Source organism: Momordica charantia, assembly GCF_013281855.1.
Source record: "Momordica charantia cultivar OHB3-1 chromosome 6 unlocalized genomic scaffold, Mcharantia_2.0 BLBB01000006.1, whole genome shotgun sequence".
Lineage (NCBI taxonomy): Eukaryota > Viridiplantae > Streptophyta > Magnoliopsida > Cucurbitales > Cucurbitaceae > Momordica > Momordica charantia.
In genome coordinates, this window is record NW_028275164.1 from 24,333,766 (window position 1) to 24,353,456 (window position 19,691).

At 33.0% G+C, this 19,691-nt stretch overlaps 2 protein-coding genes across 3 annotated transcripts; one reads left to right on the forward strand and one right to left on the reverse strand.

Moving 5' to 3' along the window:
- Positions 1-416: 416 nt before the first annotated feature.
- On the reverse strand, positions 417-1,819 carry LOC111009361 (uncharacterized). Its single transcript, XM_022282419.2, has 2 exons — positions 1,599-1,819; positions 417-1,432 (listed from the first exon to the last, which is right to left on the reverse strand). The coding sequence occupies exons 1-2, from the start codon at positions 1,620-1,622 to the stop codon at positions 803-805; spliced, it is 654 nt and encodes a 217-aa protein (XP_022138111.1). The 5' UTR covers positions 1,623-1,819; the 3' UTR covers positions 417-802.
- A 7,434-nt stretch (positions 1,820-9,253) lies between these two features.
- ATXR6 (TRITHORAX-RELATED PROTEIN 6) lies at positions 9,254-12,925 on the forward strand. 2 transcript variants are annotated; one of them, XM_088125755.1, is made up of 7 exons: positions 9,254-9,603; positions 10,071-10,151; positions 10,260-10,489; positions 10,844-10,944; positions 11,025-11,237; positions 11,381-11,430; positions 12,228-12,925. In XM_088125755.1, the coding sequence occupies exons 1-7, from the start codon at positions 9,354-9,356 to the stop codon at positions 12,281-12,283; spliced, it is 981 nt and encodes a 326-aa protein (XP_087981881.1). In that variant the 5' UTR covers positions 9,254-9,353; the 3' UTR covers positions 12,284-12,925. The 2 variants fall into 2 exon arrangements, with proteins under 2 accessions (XP_087981881.1, XP_022138110.1); XM_022282418.2 differs by having other exon boundaries at positions 9,258-9,603; positions 11,381-12,925.
- The last annotated feature ends 6,766 nt before the right edge of the window (positions 12,926-19,691 follow it).

Sequence of the window (19,691 nt, forward strand, 5' to 3'; positions counted from 1 at the left end):
GATGATCCAGATCAACCATTCCACAGCCAAGAGAGAAGAAAATTAAAAAAGAGAGAGAAAAACTTTTTGATTGACACCCACTCATCATTCCACCTCACTTCTCCTACTTTTCAAGTAAAACAATTTAGATTTAATAAACCCAACTTAACAATCGTAAGATTTAATCAAAACCGTCACAAATCTCACTCCTTTTAATCAAATAATATAATAAATAGACGTAGCTGTAGAGGGTTCATTAAACTAAAACCATGGTTCCTAGCTAATTATAATTAATATCCCACCAAAAAAGGGCTAATTCTCTTTTTATTTTATGTACCAAAAAGAGCAATATCATATGGTTGGTGATGATGAAAACAACTCAATCCTGCTATGGCAGAAGAATAACCAAAATTCATATTCATGAGAAGAAGAAGAAGGAAGCCAATAGCCATTACTATGTATAATATATATAGCTGAGGAGCTAAAATGGAGTCTTTATAAACACATCCGATTCCACACCATTATATTCCAACATGCAAATCTTTTGAAGCTGACCTAAAACCAAAGCTTCAAAACCATCCACATCTATAATAATAAACACCAAGAACAGAAGAAGAAGAAGAAGAAGAAGAAAACACAAAAATTAACCCTATTGTTAGTTTTCTCCATCAAACTCCAAACAAAAATCACCCCCATCACCAGATTAATTCAGATTCACCACCACCAAAACAACACCAAGCTCTAAAAAAAGCACACCATTCTGTTCATCCTTCTAAAGTAAAAGTAAATTAAGAGGGGTTGAAATTAGAAGGAATTGAATTTATTACCATGATCCACCTCCCAACATCCCATTCCAAAAACCACCGCCTGATTCCCCTCCTCCATGCTCAAACCCAGCCCCTGCTGCTGCCGCTGCTCCATTGGGTTGCTTCAAATCCTCAATTGGAAACATGGCAGCCGTCTGATCTTGATGTTGATGTTGATGTTGATGATGATGATGATGAAGATTCCCATACCCACTATTTTCAAACCCCTCCAGCGAAAACCCCAGGCCGGCGCTGGGCGCGGCCATGAAAGAACCCAGCAGCAAGCTGTGAGAAGAAGAAGAGGAAGAAGAAGTTGAAGAAGGGAGGATGGCGAGATTGAGATCCTGGGTATGGTGGATTTTAGGGTTTTGATCGGAGCCGTTGATCTTGATCTTGTGATCAGACCTGATTTTGTTCTTGCGTGAGCCGCCGCCCACAGGAACATTTCTGAGGGAGCCGCCGTCGGTCCAGTACCTGCGACAGGCCTTACAGAAATAGCGTGGCTGAGAGAGGCTGTAATTATTGTAGTAACAGAATTTGGTGTTGCTGGAATTGCAGCGTGGACATTTCAGTGCTTCCTCCTTCGCAGGCCGAGCTTTTCTCTCCAACAAATTACCCTTTGAACCTCCTGCTCCTGCTCCTTCCATCTGTCCACAATTCAATACCCATTTCGCCACTTATAAGTACAATTACCCAAATGAAATTAAAAAGGAAACAAAAAAGCAGTTCTCTCTCTGATGGAACTGCAGAGAAGAGAGAGAGAGAGAGAGAGCAGAGAGAGAGAGAGAGAGAAGAGATTTGTGAGTGTAGTACCTGTGGCCAATGGGGCGTATCCATGGATTTAGAGGAAGAGGGAAAAAGGGAAAGTGAAAGCAGAAGAAACCCAAGAAAAAATCGCCCACTTTTCTCTCTTCGATCTCTGAAAAATCAAAATCAAAAGCGGACATATGAAATGAGAGATATCACTCTTATTTGTCGGCCAAACCGCACTTGTCTTCGACACGGAGAGAGAAATAGAAAGAGAGATTTCAGGGTCTTTTCGTCCTTCCCACCCCACCCCTTCTTTTTTTATTCTCATCGACTCTTTTCTTTTTTTCATTAATTTGTACTACATATATTTTATTTTCACTAAGAAGGTGTAAGTCTTATATTTACTTGTACTAAAAAAAATCTTCTTTTAAACTTATTTTTTTCTTTAACTATATCAACGGTGGCATTAGAGATTCGAATCAACAAATTTTTTTATTGTTATATATTTTAACAAATTGAGTTATGGTCAGCTCGATAAACTTATGGTCACCTATTTTTTCTATCCTCCATCTCTATTATTCACAACTCCAATTATTTACCTTCCATTCATGCCTGCATCAACAACTTCTTCCATTTGAAACCTTGTGTTGAAAATTTAGGGTCTAATTAGTAATGTTTGATCGACTAAACATTTTGTAACGAATTATGTTTTTTGTTTTTCATATTTTAGTAACATTATCAAAATTGTCTAGAAATTTTAGAAATAACAAAAATAAATTTTTTGTTTCTTGTTACTGTTTCTAATTTGTTTCAAAACATAAATAAAAATATTATTTTATCATTATTAAATTAAATTGGATGTTGGAGTTAATAATTAAAATCTTTATAATCTAATAGAGCTAATTTTAAGGCAGGCAAAGGCAAAGGCAAATTCTCCTAAAGATTAGTGGGATGGACCCTCAATTCTTAGTGCCTAATAGAGTCAACTCCTATCACTAACTCCATTTTATTTTACTTGGCCATCGTTTTCAAATGCTTTCGACATCTTCTATTCATAAATCCCCCTTCAAAATTTAGTAACTTAAAACCTTTAAAATTCAATAAACTTAATTTTAGTTGTCCATGAATAGTTTGGATAACTGGAGACTTCAAGGAATATCCTCGAGGTCTTGGGTTCAAGCCACAATAAGCACAACTCATAAGCAATGACCTCTTGCGTATGTATGAATATAAAGATAATGCGCATACATGCCGACTCCTGGATAACTAAACTTATAATCTAATACCGATTTTAGATATCTCATTTTAAATCGCCGTATGTTTATTGATCTTAAGTGATAAATGTCACTATCAAAAGTGTAGCTACATTGAATGTTTTTTATTTCCAAAGAGGAATGGGAGGTGGGTGCATTCCTCCATCAAAACCACATAAAAAGAACAAATTTGAATGTGTTGTTGTTCACTAGCTTGGCTTAGGCTATGTTCTAACTTTCCACTTTTGAATGGGACATTTTTTTTTTTTTTTTAATTTCAATTTCCTTGGTTGGACAAACATAGAGGGAAGTTGGTACAAGGTAGGTCGGTTTTTAATTAAAAAGCTCTTCGCTACGTGCAGTGGCCAATATCATATGCTCACTCTAATTTGGCTTTCTTAATTACTAATTAAAGTTAATTGAGTCAAAAACATCTTTCTTTCTTTTTAACCCTACTTTTCATTTTCCAAAATGCTACTTTTTCTTGCCTTTTCTCATGCAATAATAGCTATGCTTGTCTTCTTTGTCACATATATGTAACAATTTTAATTGGGAGCTTTTTCGCCTTTCTTTTGGTTTGAAAAACATAGAGTAAATTTGCACCTAAGTCCAATTTAAATATATGTGCTAAATCAAAGTGGAAGACAACTGGGTATCGTTGGAATTTCAAAAGAGATGGATCACTTCACTCCAGTGCTATTTTAAAATTAAAAATTCCATCCGTTCATACATGTAATTTTCACACATGTGTATATCACTTTATTTTTAGAGCAAAATTTTGAAATGAAGTGGATGAGGTAGGCAGCATATCTTTCACCAATAAGCAGAGAAAGAGAAAAAAAAGACGAGTAAACCAAAACTCGTCTATGAAAACCACTACTCCCCACTTAATTTCATTATTTCATTTTAATATTTTATTAATCTTGTATTTAAAGAAGTTTACACACGTGTAAAAAATCCACATTAACACATACGGTGGAATGGATTCACTAATTAAGGTTTATGATTTTAATTGATATAATAGGTGCCGTTTTAACAACCTAAAAAATTTAGGGATATATTGATCTTTTCCTCTTTTTTTCTTCTAACGATGATTTAGCATAATTACTAATACGACAACTATAACTCGATTACTTTAATTAAAGTACTCCTGACCATTAAAAAGGTATAGCTTTTCATAATTTGAATATATTTAATTAATATTTTGAAATATACCAGAAGGAAAATTACAAAGCAGACTTTATTAATATTCTGTAGTGTAGAATGTAGACGGAGAGAAAGTACTTTGAGGGACATTAATTAATACTGTGAATGTCGTTTCTGGGCATGTCGGCACAAACGGAATGGATAATGCTTTTCTAATTGAAACTACGCATCTAACTTTCAATTATCAGTTTACTTGAACATAACTCAATAAATTAACATATCTATTTACAATAAAAATATCATGATCTGTGATACAATATCCCCATGTTCCGTACTTAGAGAAAAAATTTTAGAAAAATCATCAATTATTAAATGTATATTTCAATCCGAATTACCACGGTTTATTTTTTATCACATTAACATCCATTTTTTTATATTAATTTGAGTATAACTTAACTAATTATGACATCTATCTATTATCAAAAAATTGTTAGTTCGAATTTCTATCTCACATGTTATACTAAAAAAAATAAGATAGAATTTCAATAATTGATCACGGTTAGTTCTTATGATTAGTATTACTTTTTGTTATATGAACTTGAAAAAATAATAATTACCGGGGCACGAATTAATTAATTATTCTATTCTCCCTCCACGATAAGTTTTTTTTTTTTTCTTTGTACCATCAATAGAGTGAGATATGGAAAGTTAAATAATAATCTAACAATTTTATATAATAATTTTGAAAATTCCTTAATCTAGAAAAAGTTTCGGTAATGGGGTGAGGTGGAGGCGGTGGAATTTGGAGGAAGGACACGAACTCTGGCAACATGCAACCGGAAAGCGTAACGTGTAATTGACGCGATGTGGAGAATAATTAGAAGGTGGGTCCCACCCTATCAATCACTTCCATCCATCACCCTTCATTCTCACGTGCTTCCCAGTCCCGGCACGTGCACACCACTCTCTACTGGAAGTAGAACTACATTTATTTTGCTTTTATTGCAATCAAAAGGTTTTTAAAATTGATATATTATATATTATATTCAAAATAAATATAAGTAATTGAAGTTATGCTTCAAAATAATATATATATGTGTATATATTTATATTGACATTGATGGGTGAAGCAAGCCCATTGACATTTCCAATTATGGTAGGTTCAACATGGATAAAGGGATTCGACATTTCCATCTTATTAAAAAAATCAATAAAATATGAAAAATATTAACAAAATACCACTAATATATACCTAATATTTTATCTTATTTATAAATAGAAAAATATTTATTTATTAATTTATATATTTTTTACTCTTTTTTAATTTCTTTAATTTTTACAGAAATACCCCTCGACATCTACATTTAATTGATAATTCCATGAAATTGAGACTTTGATATTTTCATCTACATCGGCATTTAAAACTACGAGGTAAAGGAACCATACTAATTTTTTAAAAATATATATTTTTGAGATATTTTTTAAAAATATTAAAAATTAATACTTATTCCTCCCTAGTAAATAAAAGCAAACACAACAACCTTTTAAGGTTAAGAAAATTTTATTGAGTAGCGTGTGTGATCAAAAATTATAAACGACTGAGAACAAAAACATGTTTGTTAAATCCGTATTCTCAGTAATAATCACATACATCAAATATTATAGAACATTTATGTAATGTTATTAAAGAGATTGGTTTGACTACAAATATTATTAATCCTACGCATGTACATAAAATTATATAAGCTATGAACGACCATATTTGATATTGGTACTGAAAAAGAAGAAAAAAGAGTTATTTGTTTAATCGTTACATTGTGGATTTATTAAGATTGAAAATAAAAAAAAAATAATTAAAAAAAGAGATTTTGTTCCTAGTATTATTTCCTTAGAGAAACCAATATTCTCTGTCACTAGCCTATTTGGGAATTCCTCCCTCTAGAGAGAGAGGGGAAAAAGGGCCAAGTATTGTTTTGTAGGCCCATAACAACTTAGGTGGGCCCACCCACTAACATGAGGGCCCAAAAGAATGAAAATAAAATTATTATTAAAAAAGAAAAGGAAAAGGAAAAAAGCTCATGGCTGTCTATTTAAGTATTGAGCTTGAAGCTTCCCACATGAGCCAAGCACTTGTATGGGAGTGTTTTTAATAGGAAAAGCATTTATTAATTAAAACATTTTAATAAAGTTAATTTCACATCTTCCATAGAATCATTCTTCTGCCTAACAACTCATCTTAATCTTAATTTAACAACCAGCCAACCAATACCCTTCAAGCTTAGTGCTATGATGACCCAACTTTGAAAAAACACAACCAAATTCTCCCCTTAATTAATAAACTACATGCTCAAAAGTTGTGATTAAATAATATAAACTTATTTTATAATAATATTTATTATTATTTCTTTTTGTGGGTGTTTTTGGTTTTGAGCATTCAACCAAACTTCATCTACTCTTTTGCTTATTTTTAAATTTAAATATCAATTGTGTTAAAAAGGGAGAGAATTTATTGTGTATGCAATAAAAAGCCATTAAGTGAGGTAGTTAGTTTTGGCTCTTAATTTGAACATGTGAAGTGAATGACACTTTTTAAGGCTAAGTATCCATCAATTTTGAGTGCTTAAAAAAGGAAGATGAGAGAGAAGTTCACATTTGAGCAATTTTAAAAAAGATATGATTTTGTAACATTGTATATATCATGTGAATTTATTTGTAGCCGAAATTGTGGTTAGACTGTAAAGGGATGACATAGACTCTTTTCTAATAACAGGTTCTATTTAATAATACTTTTGATGTTATAAGATGAAAAAGAGTTTGCTGTATATAAATATTGTTGATACACATTTATGGATGAGGTTACACGTCAACTGCTATCCTATGCCTAGCTCTGATATGAGCTTCACTATAACTTGCAGACATAAATTTATATTGGTGTGGTGCTCGACCATGTACATTCTGAAGTTTAAGTTAGTAATAATGTCGAGTCAAGCTTAATTGAAATTCAAGGGGTTGCGTGCTTTTGAGAATGTGAGACTCCACCTTTCTATGTTAAGGGTGTACTGGAAATCGAGATTCTGATGTTGTGGCTATTGTATTTTGTCTTTAACTATTTTTATGTCGATAATTGGAAGATCCTCTGATAATAGGATCGTCCTTTTGGCATATGCGAATGAAAATGTTGGTCAACATCTTCTCTACATTAGAATTGGGTTAAGTTGTGCATGTCTTGTCATGGACCCTTCTTCCTAGTCTTTGGGACGTTCGAGATTAGGCTCAGACACATGTGTCAAAACGGAGAATGCTAGGTGGAGTGCTTACTTTTAGTTCCCATGACAAGTTTAATATTCAATGGTATGTTTTATGAATTTTTAATTGTTGCCTGTCAAAATCTCACCTTAATTTATTTTTTACAAAAATTTCGATGAGAGAAAAATTGACCATCTATGGAAAATGTTGATGAAGCTATGAAGTTTAACTCATAGAATAAAGATTAAATGTGAAAATGAGAAGGTGGGTTTAGAATAATGGAAGTGATCTTAGAATATATGAATTAAGTACCATCTTAAATGGAATCGGTAAACTTTGACCAAAAGAGAGGAAGGAAATCTCCTTTAATCAACTAAACATATTTCTTTTCCCTTCAGTGTTATATGGGTCGGAATTTGAATTCACAATTTTTCGATGGGACTTTATATATATATATAAATTTAGAGCCGTCAAATTAGAAATTTAAATCTTATATATAAACTAAAAATTTAAATGAATTTTTACTAAGCAAACGTCAACATTAGGTTTAAATGATTTAAATAATTTTCAATATTTTTGTTATTTTGTGAATTTCTAATACCAGTTATGATTAAGAAGATCTAATAGATTATTAATTAAAAGAAAAAACAAGAAGGTGACAAATGAAATAATTAAAGTTGAATTTATTTTCCATGGCTTTAAGTTGTTTAATTACAACTTCAAATTTGTCACATGGTCAAATTGGTCTCACAAAAAAAAAAAAATATAAAGTACTCTTCCTTTCTTTCCTCTTTTTAAAAATAATCCTTTTACTAGAAAGTTTTTTCTCAAGCATATTGCATACCTTATAGTTTTTTTTTAACTTAATAGAAAAAAGTCTATGGAAAATCATTCGTTGCGTTGGATTCTTACGGCTTTTTGAAATATTGGAAATGGTATTTCATTAATTATATTATTATTTTCACACATTAAAAATAGTCCAATAAGATATTATCAATTTGTGATGGAAGGTAAATACGAGCATAGTTCAAATATTTAGGTATTATAAATCTCTCCTATAGTTCAATTCAACTTGGATTAGGTTTAGATTGATTAATTGCACTTCACCTAATGATTGGAATGAATTTGAATCGGTGGGAATCATCATCAACATATCCACCGAATCATCTCGTTGTAGCTATATATAAGAGTGAAGCTAGAAATCTCATAAAAAATGGACAAAATTTTACATTTTAACTTTTTCTTCGTCTACATATGCACAAGATATGCACAAGATATTGAAGTGACTGACAAAATTTACATGATGATGATAACTTGAAAGATTTATTGTAAAATATACACGACTAGATGCTAGGCTGATTTGACAACTATTTTAAACTTTAAAATGACAACAAAGAATTTTAATCAAATTTGGTAAAATTAATTGTATACTCATTTAAATAAAATCTGAATTTGTGTTGCTCCTTTAGAAATCTATCATATTTGTTAACAAAACGTTTGAAAAAAATTTATTTTATCCTTCTATATCTGGCCGTTCTCAAATAAGGTGACTGTTTTCGTCATTTTTTTAATACAACATGTGGGGGTGGAGATCGAACTCAGAACCTTTTGGTTGGAGATATATATATCAATTCTCACTTTGGCGTGACTGTTTTCCAACCACAGCAATTTAGTATTAATTTATCAAATACGAGCTTGTTTTTGAAAATTTTTAGAAACAAACCGTTGACAATAATTACTTTTACAGCTGCCACGATAATCCTAAACAAAGCTTTTTTTAATTATCAAATGTCCAGCAAACAAATGGTATGGAAGATCATTCCAAACCTTCTTACAAACTGATATCTTTTAGAAATGGTAAATTATTGATTTGAGTTTCAAAAGCGGATTTGTTGGAATGTATCGGGCCCATTACGGAGCCCATGAAGATGAAAACTGGACTTGTTTGGAGCCCATGAAGGCCCAGGAAATTGAGGCCCACGAGGTGAACGAAACAGAGAGAAGACAGCTGTCAGAGTGATATTGGCGGGGAGTTTTGCCGGGAAAGCGAAAAAGCGCGCGAGATGACCTAATTGGTTCATCAAATACCTCTGAGGCCTTTTAACACCGCGCCCAATTTCCCCATTCTCGCAATCCCAAAATCAATTTCATTTCCCCAATCGAACCGCGAACAATGCTGCGCAAGCGAAGAACGCTGGCTCCAAAACCCACCGCCGGCGCCCGCCATGATTTCCCAGTTGACGACGACGATTACGACGACGTTTCCTGTCAAAAGTGTGGCTCTGGCGACTCTCCGGCTGACCTTCTCCTCTGTGACAAATGCGATGGAGGGTATCACCTGTTCTGTCTTTCCCCCATCCTCGTCTCCGTCCCCAAGGGATCCTGGTTTTGCCCGACTTGCTCCAACCACAAGAAGCTCAAATGTATGGTCTATTTTTCTACTCTTGTTTTTCTTCAGTTCATCTGGATCAGATCTATGTGGTTTTGTTTCGTTTCATTTGTTGGCAATGGCATGCATTGTGGAGTTTGTCAAGTCGCGTTGTGCGTCTCCATCTCAAGATTTAATCCGCGTTTTGTGTTCAAGGTGGAGTGATTAATTTGTTAAACCCATCGGGCGGGAAAAACTTGATTAGTTTATTAGTTTTCTGATTTTTTAGTGTCGCATGTGTAATCCAGTTCTTATTTGTTCTGTGTATTGTTCTGGTGGCTCTGGAATTTTCCTGGCAGTTCCTATTATATTTCTTTCGCTGCCAGTAATGAGCTTAATGACATGCGTGACGAATACATTTGAGATTGACAATAATTTAGGGTCTTATCATCCTAAATCTAACTCAATTTGTTATATTCGTTTTTCAATGGTTCTCACTGTTATTGGTCTCCTGTTTTGCAGCTTTCCCTCTTGTTCAAACCAAAATTGTTGATTTTTTCCGCATCCAACGACCTGCGGACTCTCAAACGGACTTAAGCCTAGGTAGAGAAGTCATACTACTGGAGATTCCAGTTTACCTCCATCGTTTTCATGGTTTGAGGTTCTCTGAAACAGATTTCTAATCATTTTCCTTGTATTATGGTTTTTCAGAGAATCGAAAAAAACGAAGACGGACTGGTAGTTTAGTACTTACCAAAAAGAGAAGGAAACTCTTGCCGTTTAACCCGACTGCAGATCCTGCAAGACGCTTGGAACAAATGGCATCACTGGCAACAGCATTAACGGCTACAGGTACAGATTTCAGCAATGAGCTTACTTATGTGCACGGCATGGCACCAAGGTCAGCTAACTGCGCATCTCTCGAGCACGGAGGAATGCAGGTAAACTGGAAAAACTCAACATCTTTCTCAAGGGAAAAAAGTGAAGTGATTGGTAGTTATCAATCCTGGCTAAATATAATCCTTGCTTAGTGTAAAACATTTTGGGTGTTGTTATTGGAAGTAATGGAGTTTCAAGTTATAGAAACACATAGATCAACTACTACCATCAGATAGCAATCCATCGCAAATGTCTTTAAAATAGTCGAGGACCATTTGCGGAAATAGTTTTCTGCCTAACATTTTAGGGGTTGTAGTTATTCAGTGCCAAAATATATGCATCAGTCACCATGTGTGTTGAGGCTCTTTGTTTGATCTCTTCTGTGATGCTAAAGTCTTTGCGTATCTGTATTCTAGGTTCTTCCAAAAGAGGATGTGGAAACTTTAAACTTGTGCAAAAGTATGATGGAGAGAGGGGAGTGGCCTCCACTTATGGTTGTTTTTGATCCTCGAGAAGGGTATGTGAATCTGCACGTCCTATGTTTCTTTCTTTCTTTTTTATTGCAGCACAGCTCAACTGTATTATACATGGTCACAGGTTTACTGTGGAGGCTGATAGGTTTATAAAGGACTTGACCATAATTACAGAATATACTGGGGATGTTGATTACTTGAGGAACCGTGAACATGACGATGGGGATAGTATGATGACATTATTGTCTGCCACCAACCCATCAAAAAGCCTCGTCATCTGTCCCGACAGACGTAGTAACATTGCCCGTTTCATAAATGGAATCAACAACCATACACCGTAAGCTCATCCCTCGTTTTCTTTGCTTTCTTTTGTACTCTAATATTTGAGAAACCTTACAGAGGACTGGTTTCCTCATTCTATTCTTTTCTTTTCCTTGTTTTTTCTCCCTTTTAATTTGAGGGTGTATCTTCTTTATGCAGGGATGGTAGGAAGAAACAAAACCTAAAGTGCGTGAGGTTCAATGTAAATGGTGAGTGTAGAGTTCTACTGATTGCAAACAGAGATATATCCAAGGGAGAGAGATTATATTATGACTACAATGGATATGAGCACGAATACCCCACTGAGCACTTCGTGTAGCCTTTCCTTTGTGAAATCCACACAATGTCTATAGAATTGTAGACACAAGCTGATTGATGAATGCCTGATTAATAGTTTGGATAGTTCTCTAAGCTCAGAAGTTCAAAAGAGCAATTAAGGAAGGAGGTCAGAAGGATTCCAATTGACTCCAATACTGACCTTTGATAATTTGAGAACTTACATGTTAGCACAGATGTAATTGTCCAAATATGTCAAGTATTTCTTGTTGCAATCAAAAGTCTTCAAAGAGCTTCCAAGTTGTAAATGATACTATATATCAGATATGGATGTCCAGTTTTCTGATCACTTGAATTGCTGCAATTGTTAATAGAACGTACCCTGAGTTGTAAAAACATTTTTCTGGTGAAAGGTCCATCCACATTTTGGGCCAACTGCTGCAGATCTAATTTTTCTAAGGCCTCCCTCCATAATTTGGTTCATTCTGCCTGTCTAGATGTCTTGGGAGCATTATGGGGAACAAGGGCTATTGTCTTGGGCTGGAAACTAAGTCGAATAGCTGCTGATTATTGGCCGGGTTTGCTTAGGTGCATCAGCATTGCCATGAATTGTTGTTCATTTTTATGCAATACAGAAGCAATGAATATAGCAACAAAAGAACTGTTTGGCGAAAAACATTCAAACTCTAGTGTCTAATGGTAATCCACATTGAGATCCTTGATAATGCAGGTCTTCAGGTTCGTTCCCCTTCGAGTTGCAAAGATTGGAAGGAGCAACAAAGCTGAAAAACAAATCCAACCGAAAGGGGGATCCCTTTGGCAGAACCTGAATGATCCCACTGAGTTGAGGATGTGCACATACACACACATTTGCAGGGGAAGGAGAAAAGGGAAACTAGGAAAGCATGAATGGCTGTGATGCAACAAATCTCACAAGATACTTTGTACGAAAGCAGAATGCAGAGGAGGTTTGTACTGTCAAGTCGACACCACTCTTTCCTTTTCCAATCTTATGATTGTCTTCATGCTTAGGACCACTCTAAGTCTATTCTATAGTAGCAGTGAGAAAGAAACCTCTCGGGTGGTCCTAATTTTTTCATTATCTTATTTACTCATAAAAAAAGCATCTCTTTAACAGAAGCAATTCAATACATTACAGTTGCACACACAGCCGTCAGATATGAGAATTGTCCCACATCCCTTTGGTTGCTATGGTGGTCCTTCTGAGGTTGTGGGAAGATAATAATTGTAATAATATTGTTGTTACTTATTAGGTACTCTGATCAGTGGGTTTTGCATTGCAAGGTCCATCCTTTTTTCTTTTGGCTTGGCTTGGCTTGTGTTGTATTGTATTGTATTGTATGTGTGTTTTTCCAGAGATCTTTTCCATCAGAACTCAGATCCCAATGTGGCTTTTTCTTTTGATCTTTTTCTGCCCTGCATTTATTGTGTGATTGCGACTAAAACTGATCTCCTAATTCCGATTTCTTCTTAGATATGTCAACCCATATCAAAAACCCAATCTTTCAAGTTCATCACATTGATGGACCATATCCATGCTCTGGCCTCTAGCTCTAGCTAGATTTGTCATTCACACTCAAAATTGTTACATTATTGTCCAGTCCTCAGGCTCATTATGGTATTACAGAAAACAAGTTCAAAACTTTCAATCTTGGGGTCGTAAACAATTAATATCCATTATCTTTGAGGAGAAAGGGAAAAGGAAAGTGGAAATTATTAATAGTGGTGTTTGATCAGAAATCTGACCAAGTCTTCGAGCTTCAGCTCATCGAGGATGAGCTAGGCGATGAACTTCAGATGTTGTGTGAAGGACCGGCAAAACAAAGTAAAGACTCCGATGCTAAAGTCAGCAAGTGCTCAAGTCAATTCGAGAGAGAATTTGTTTGATTGTGTATCTCGAAGTGAAGCAGAATGAACTTATTTATAGGCGCGAGGCCCGACAGGGTCCCCGACAAGGCTCAATGGCCCTTTAAGTGCCGTGAGACACATGCGCTATCGTGAAGTTTGTTGGACGAAGGGTTGAGTCGAAGCAACCTAGTCTAATATTGGTTCGGATCGGCCTACATGTTGTTCGGCTCGGCATGAGATAACAATGTTGAAGTGAACATTCTCACATAAAAGGACATGTATATGGTCGTTGCTCCAACCATAATATGCCACGTGTAAGTTCAGAATTCACCTCTAAATAGTGGGGTGGGCTGAAGGAAATAAAAGAGAATGCAAACCCAAGCCTCCATTGGCTTCAGAATCAATTATACTAAATACTTCTACTAAACATATCAAAAACTCAAAATTTCCTTCCTAGGGTCCGCTTGAATACGTTCCCGTTTTTTGTTTCTAGTTTTCAATTTTCTTAAGAAATCTAAGCATTTTACAACTAATTTTGTTTCTTATTTATCTTTTTCTGGAAACATTCTCACAATTGTATAGAAATTTTGAAACAACTAAAATAAAATTTTCCTTTCTTGTTTCCCATTTCCAATTTGTTCCAAAACATTAATAAAAGTATTGTTTTATCATACTTGAATTCTCAAACAGAAATAAGAATGTTATCAAACAGGTTTTTAAAGACCATAGCTCTTGTATTCTATTTATGGACTCTTCTCGAGACCCCATTAAGTTGAGTAAGAATTGTTGGTATCCAATCTTTTCCCATTTCATCAACCCCTTGAGGGGAAAAAAAACAATTTAAAGACATCCTTTTTCTAAAAACTCCTCCCATTGTTGAAAATTTCTATTACAAAAAGCCCACCTACTTAATAGCCGACTTTACATGGAAGCAAACAACTTCAATTGTTTTTTTCCTTTGTCCCAGAGAAAGGAAAAAATGTCTCCACCCTAGTAACTAGAGGGTGAGAGACTCACTTTTGTATTAGCTAGTTTATCTGTATATACAAATAAATAGGTCTCTACTAATAATATTATTGAGTCATTCAAAATGCACGATCTAATAAAGTAATTAAGAACTCTACCATGGATCAATAAGGAGAAATTGCAATAAGTAGGTCTTTCCTAGGAGAGTATTGTTTTTTAATCACTCCTTTCAAAACCTATGTTTTCTACCAAACGACTTTTCCTACCCCTCTATTCTCTCCTCTCTCTCCTATCTCTCTCGCTCTCGCTCTAAAAGTGGGTTGGTAACTGGTGATGTTAGCAAGAACTCAGGAAATATTAGTGGAGGGGCAGTGAAGTCATTTGATATCACTATCTAAGTGATGTCAGTAAATACTTAGAAAACATAGGTTTTGAAAAAGGTAGCTAAAAAACAATACTCATTGTGTAGGAAGTCCATTTATCCGAGTTTCCATAAATAAGTAAGTTTTGTTCGGACAACGAATTAAAGAAAAGAAAGAGATCATTTAACCCAAAAGGCAAAAAAGAAAGAAGAGGATGAAACATTGAAACAACTGAGAGTTGAATTTATGGACAGCTAAATGACAATATATGATGATATTATTGTAACGCAAAATGAATTGGTGAATTTGTCAAGCATGGTTTGGTAAAGCAAGAAGGTTGTCAATTAGCTAACAACACAATTTGACATTTTAAACACTCTTTGATCAAAAGAAAACAAAACACATGCCCAACATTTGTGTCTCTTTAACCCCCTCTCTCTTTTGGCTTCATCATTATACTTTACCGACCAAGGGATTTAGTGGAATCCTACTTTATCAAATAACTCTTTTTAAATTAAATTAATCACCCAACAAAATGAGTACATCCAAAAAAAAAAAAAAATTGATTCAAGGCGCGTTCATCAAGTGAAACTCTATCTCGTTAGTAACTTACATCTGTGTTCATGAATATGGTTTATGAATAAATAAATTATTTTAAAGAACATATTAGCATATCTCAAAAAATTTAGAAGAAAATATCTCATAGTTAAGAGATCGAGACAAGAGTTAATGGGAAAACAAAAACTTTAAACAGGTCACAGACCCTGAAGAATGCTCCTTCAAGTAAAGGAATGATTATTTCCTAATTTTTTGTCAGAGAAAGATGTCAATTACGGTTGAGCTAACTTTACAAAGACAAACTAGGGCACAAAATGTAATCAATAATTCATTCCTTCTTAGTAATTCATCTGTGAGTACAAAAGATGTGTTTGATAAGAAGAAAGAAAATAAATAAAATTTCTGTAGCTGATGAGATTAACAAATTCATATGAAAAAATAAGTTGGATTATTGTTTCTTTAATAATCCCTTGTCGGCCGTCAATTTGCATAATTATTAAAGGCATTGGGTTTGGGTATCCCAAAAATCTCAAAATTTGTGTTACTTTATATATTATCCATTTGTATGTCAACTGTTAACAGAATTTGGTTCATAATGTTTTATGGCAAAGCAAAGAGAATAGAGATTGCTTTATTTGTTTATATATTCCCCTAAAATATTGCTTCACATTTCTACGCACCCATCAATGAAATTTGATTATAAAGTAACAATTTAGTTTTCTGTCAGGAAAATTTTCATGAAGATAAAGTTTTGATTTTTACTATGCAATTACGATCGAGTCTCTTTGATTTATGAACACATTTGGTCATTATCGATTTATATATGTAAGAAAAATATTATTATACTTAACATCCCATGATTAAATCATTATAAATTTGAAAGTACATAGATTAAATTGTTATGTACTATAATTTAGAAACTAAATTGTTGTTGTAATACCGAGAAATTTTGTTTTAACAGAAAATTTTTCTTTTTCATGAGTTCTTTTTAAAGAGAACTTAAGTTACTATGGAAAGATGATATCTCTTTCAACATACAAGGTGAATATTAAAAGTCAAAGATAGTTTGATCGGAGATATAATCTAGTCTCTTATAAAAAAGAATGGTATGATATTTAATTTTCAATTGAAATCAAAGTATTCACATACAAGTCTTTTAAAATATGTTTTTTTTTTGTCCTTTGCAAAATAATAATAATAATAATAATAAATTTTTTGAATTTATGAATATTATCCATCACATTAATTGCGCAATTAAAAATTTATGAAGTTAAAAAAAAACATTAAAAAGCCTCTCTCTCCCTATGTGCGCGGAAGACATATTTGTTTAAATAAATGTTTTGAGTACAATATGTGGGATGAGGTTCAAACGGACCTTTTGGTCAAAGATTGGTGTCTTAACCATTTAAGCTATGTTCAGTTTGACAATGTTTTCAGTTCCTTTAAACACAATTACATTTTCAATGGATTAGATAATAAGTTCACAAGTATTGTTCCATCGGTTTGATATACATTACTTATTTTTTTAAAAGATTAGAGATTTGAATCTCTCACCCCTAGTTGAACTGAAAAAAGAAAAAAAAAATATATATATATATAACAATACTTACACTATTAGATGTCTAAATAGAGATTTATTAGATATAAAATTGAAGGTTCATAGACTATTAGAAACTTTCTATAATACACTAGATAGATACAACGTAGCACAATATAAAAGAGTTATTATAATTTTTTTCTTTAAATAACTAAATAATTAAATAAAATATATTATTGCTAATTTTAAACCCATATCATGGAAAATGCAAAACCATGTGCTAGTTAGCCATATATACATATGGTTGATTGATTGGGCTTTTGGGGCTAACCAAAAGAATCATAAACCCTAATTATATATATTAAATTGAATTGAATAATAATAATAATAATAAAAGGAATTAAGTGAAGCCACATGGCAATTATATGGTTGGATTCCATTATCATTTATTTTGCCAACACTTTAAACTACAACAATTTCCTTTTTCACCATCATGCCCTTTCTTGTTTAACCCACTTTTTTTTTTTATTTCTTTTCCTACTTTTTGCACATTTTCCTTTTCCTCCTTATATAATATATATCTTTTAAAATAAATAATCATGAAAATTATAATTTATTACCATGATATGACACACCACATCTTGTGAAGGACGATAAAGTGGTCAAGTCGATTTGATACTCTCTTCTTCTTATGCTTTGTCCGGTAATTAACTACTAATTTGAATATAATTCAATTTATTTAGGTACATATCCTCGATTAAAGATCGGAGGTTCGAAAATACTTATTCCCCAGATCTGAATTTATTTTTTCTTAATCAAACCCCACGATGTCACAAGAAGTTACAGTTCATTGATAAAACGATGATATGACATAAAAATAGATTTTATTACTTTAGTTGGAAATACTCTATGTCTATATATTTATTTATAACTCTACCAGATTCTACCATAAAATTAAAAATCTATTCATCTCTTATAAATTCACGCACTATCTTTCTTTCTAACGTTTATTGACAGTAATTTACTAAATTAATCGAGAGGTAATTAACCAATATACATACATAAAAGAAAACTAAACTTTTTACTAGAGAGGTGAAATTAAAAAGTGGCAAAAATATTAGGGACTTTTTTTAAAGAGACAAAAATGTTAAGAATTAAATTGCAATAATCTTAATAATTTCCAAATTTTCATTAAAGAAGAAGTTCTAGAAAAGCTATTTAAAGTGAAGCATATGAATGTGTATATTAAATCAATGAAAAATTGTAAATATATATATATATATATATATATATATTTTTAACACAATGTGTTGGGGTGGGGGATCGAACTCACAACCTCATGGTTGGAAGTATATGCCAATTATCGTTGCTACGTTCGATTTGGCCATTGTAAATATATATCAATGATCTAGATTCCTTAATTAGTGGGCAAAGTAGTAAAGGAAATTAATGTATTATTATAATATAAAGGAGGGGGGTTGAATCTCTTCATGTAATACACAGTGAAAGTGAAAAAAAAGTTTTGTCTCTCTGTTGGGTTTTGAATATGACTTATGCAATTCACCATCAAACATGTGTGCCTCCCCAAGGAAATTACTTATAAACCCATTCATTTTCAATGTATATCAATGGGGTAAATTCTTTTTTCTTTTCTTTTATCCTTTTCTCTCCCTATGAAATTAATCTCTCTTTGTATTTTATCACAAATACGTAGATCTACCATGATATGTCTAGAATCATAAGGTAAACAAGAGTTGTCAATCCAAGTATAGCTCAACGACTGATTAAGGTACTTATCTTCGATCAAAATGTCCTGAATTCGAATTCTCACTCATACACGTTGTATTAAAAAAAAAAGTAAAGAAGAACTTCTACTTGTTGATCATGTGTAGCCGAAATTTGCTGTTTCACTCAATTAATTTTGTCTTAATTAATACTCGTGAATAATAATTATAATATTTGTCCTTTTGATTCACTTTTGTTTCAATTTTGTCAATTGTTATTAATTAGACATGAATATTTGTCTCATAGTAGCCACTTTTGTAGCTAATTTGCACAAGAAAGATGATGACAACATTTTGAAATGATGATCCAAAGGCAAAAGAGAGGGGATTTTAATCAAGTGTTTGTTTGTGGATTGTTAGGTTAATTGGGAACAAGAGTAGGTTTAACTTTTAGACTTTTGGGGAGATTGTATGCCTTTCTAGGGAACACACTAACCCAATGGCTAATCAAATTTTGTACTGCTAAATATTCTTAGTGTGATCATCCAAATTTATTCCCATCATATAATAACTCTATTTTCAATGTGAGGCTATCTTTTTCTTTTTCATTTTTCCTTTTAAATATGTATTTTTAGACCAAAGTATATTATTTATCTTTCAATCATACATTTTCCTTACCATTAATTTTTTTATGTTCTTATTTTCGTGCTCGTTTACACATCATCGTTTGAAAAAAAAAAGAAGGATACAAATATTATCAAAGCTTCGCTCGGGGCATAGTTTTTGAGTAAGTTATCTTATAAAATTTATATATATACATGTTAACAAAAACAATTACAAAAGCTTTTTTCTAAGTCTTGTTAAGACACTAGGAAGTCATCCAACTTAAGATTGAGTCAAGCCAAACACGCTTAACTTTGAAGTTCTTGTGATTGAGTCATCGAAAAGAAAGATACACATTGTTGGTATAAATAATTACTATCAATTGTTTTAAGCATTTTCTTAACCATTCATCTATGGTCTCAGGATCCCATAAATTCCACACCCGAAATTACGACCAATCAATCATGACAGTATCACAAAACTGAAAGTTCCAAGACATTTAGAAACTGTTCTCCTGTTACCAAGAAAACAGCAATATAAAAGAAACTAGAAAAGGAGTTGAAAATGGCATAAAA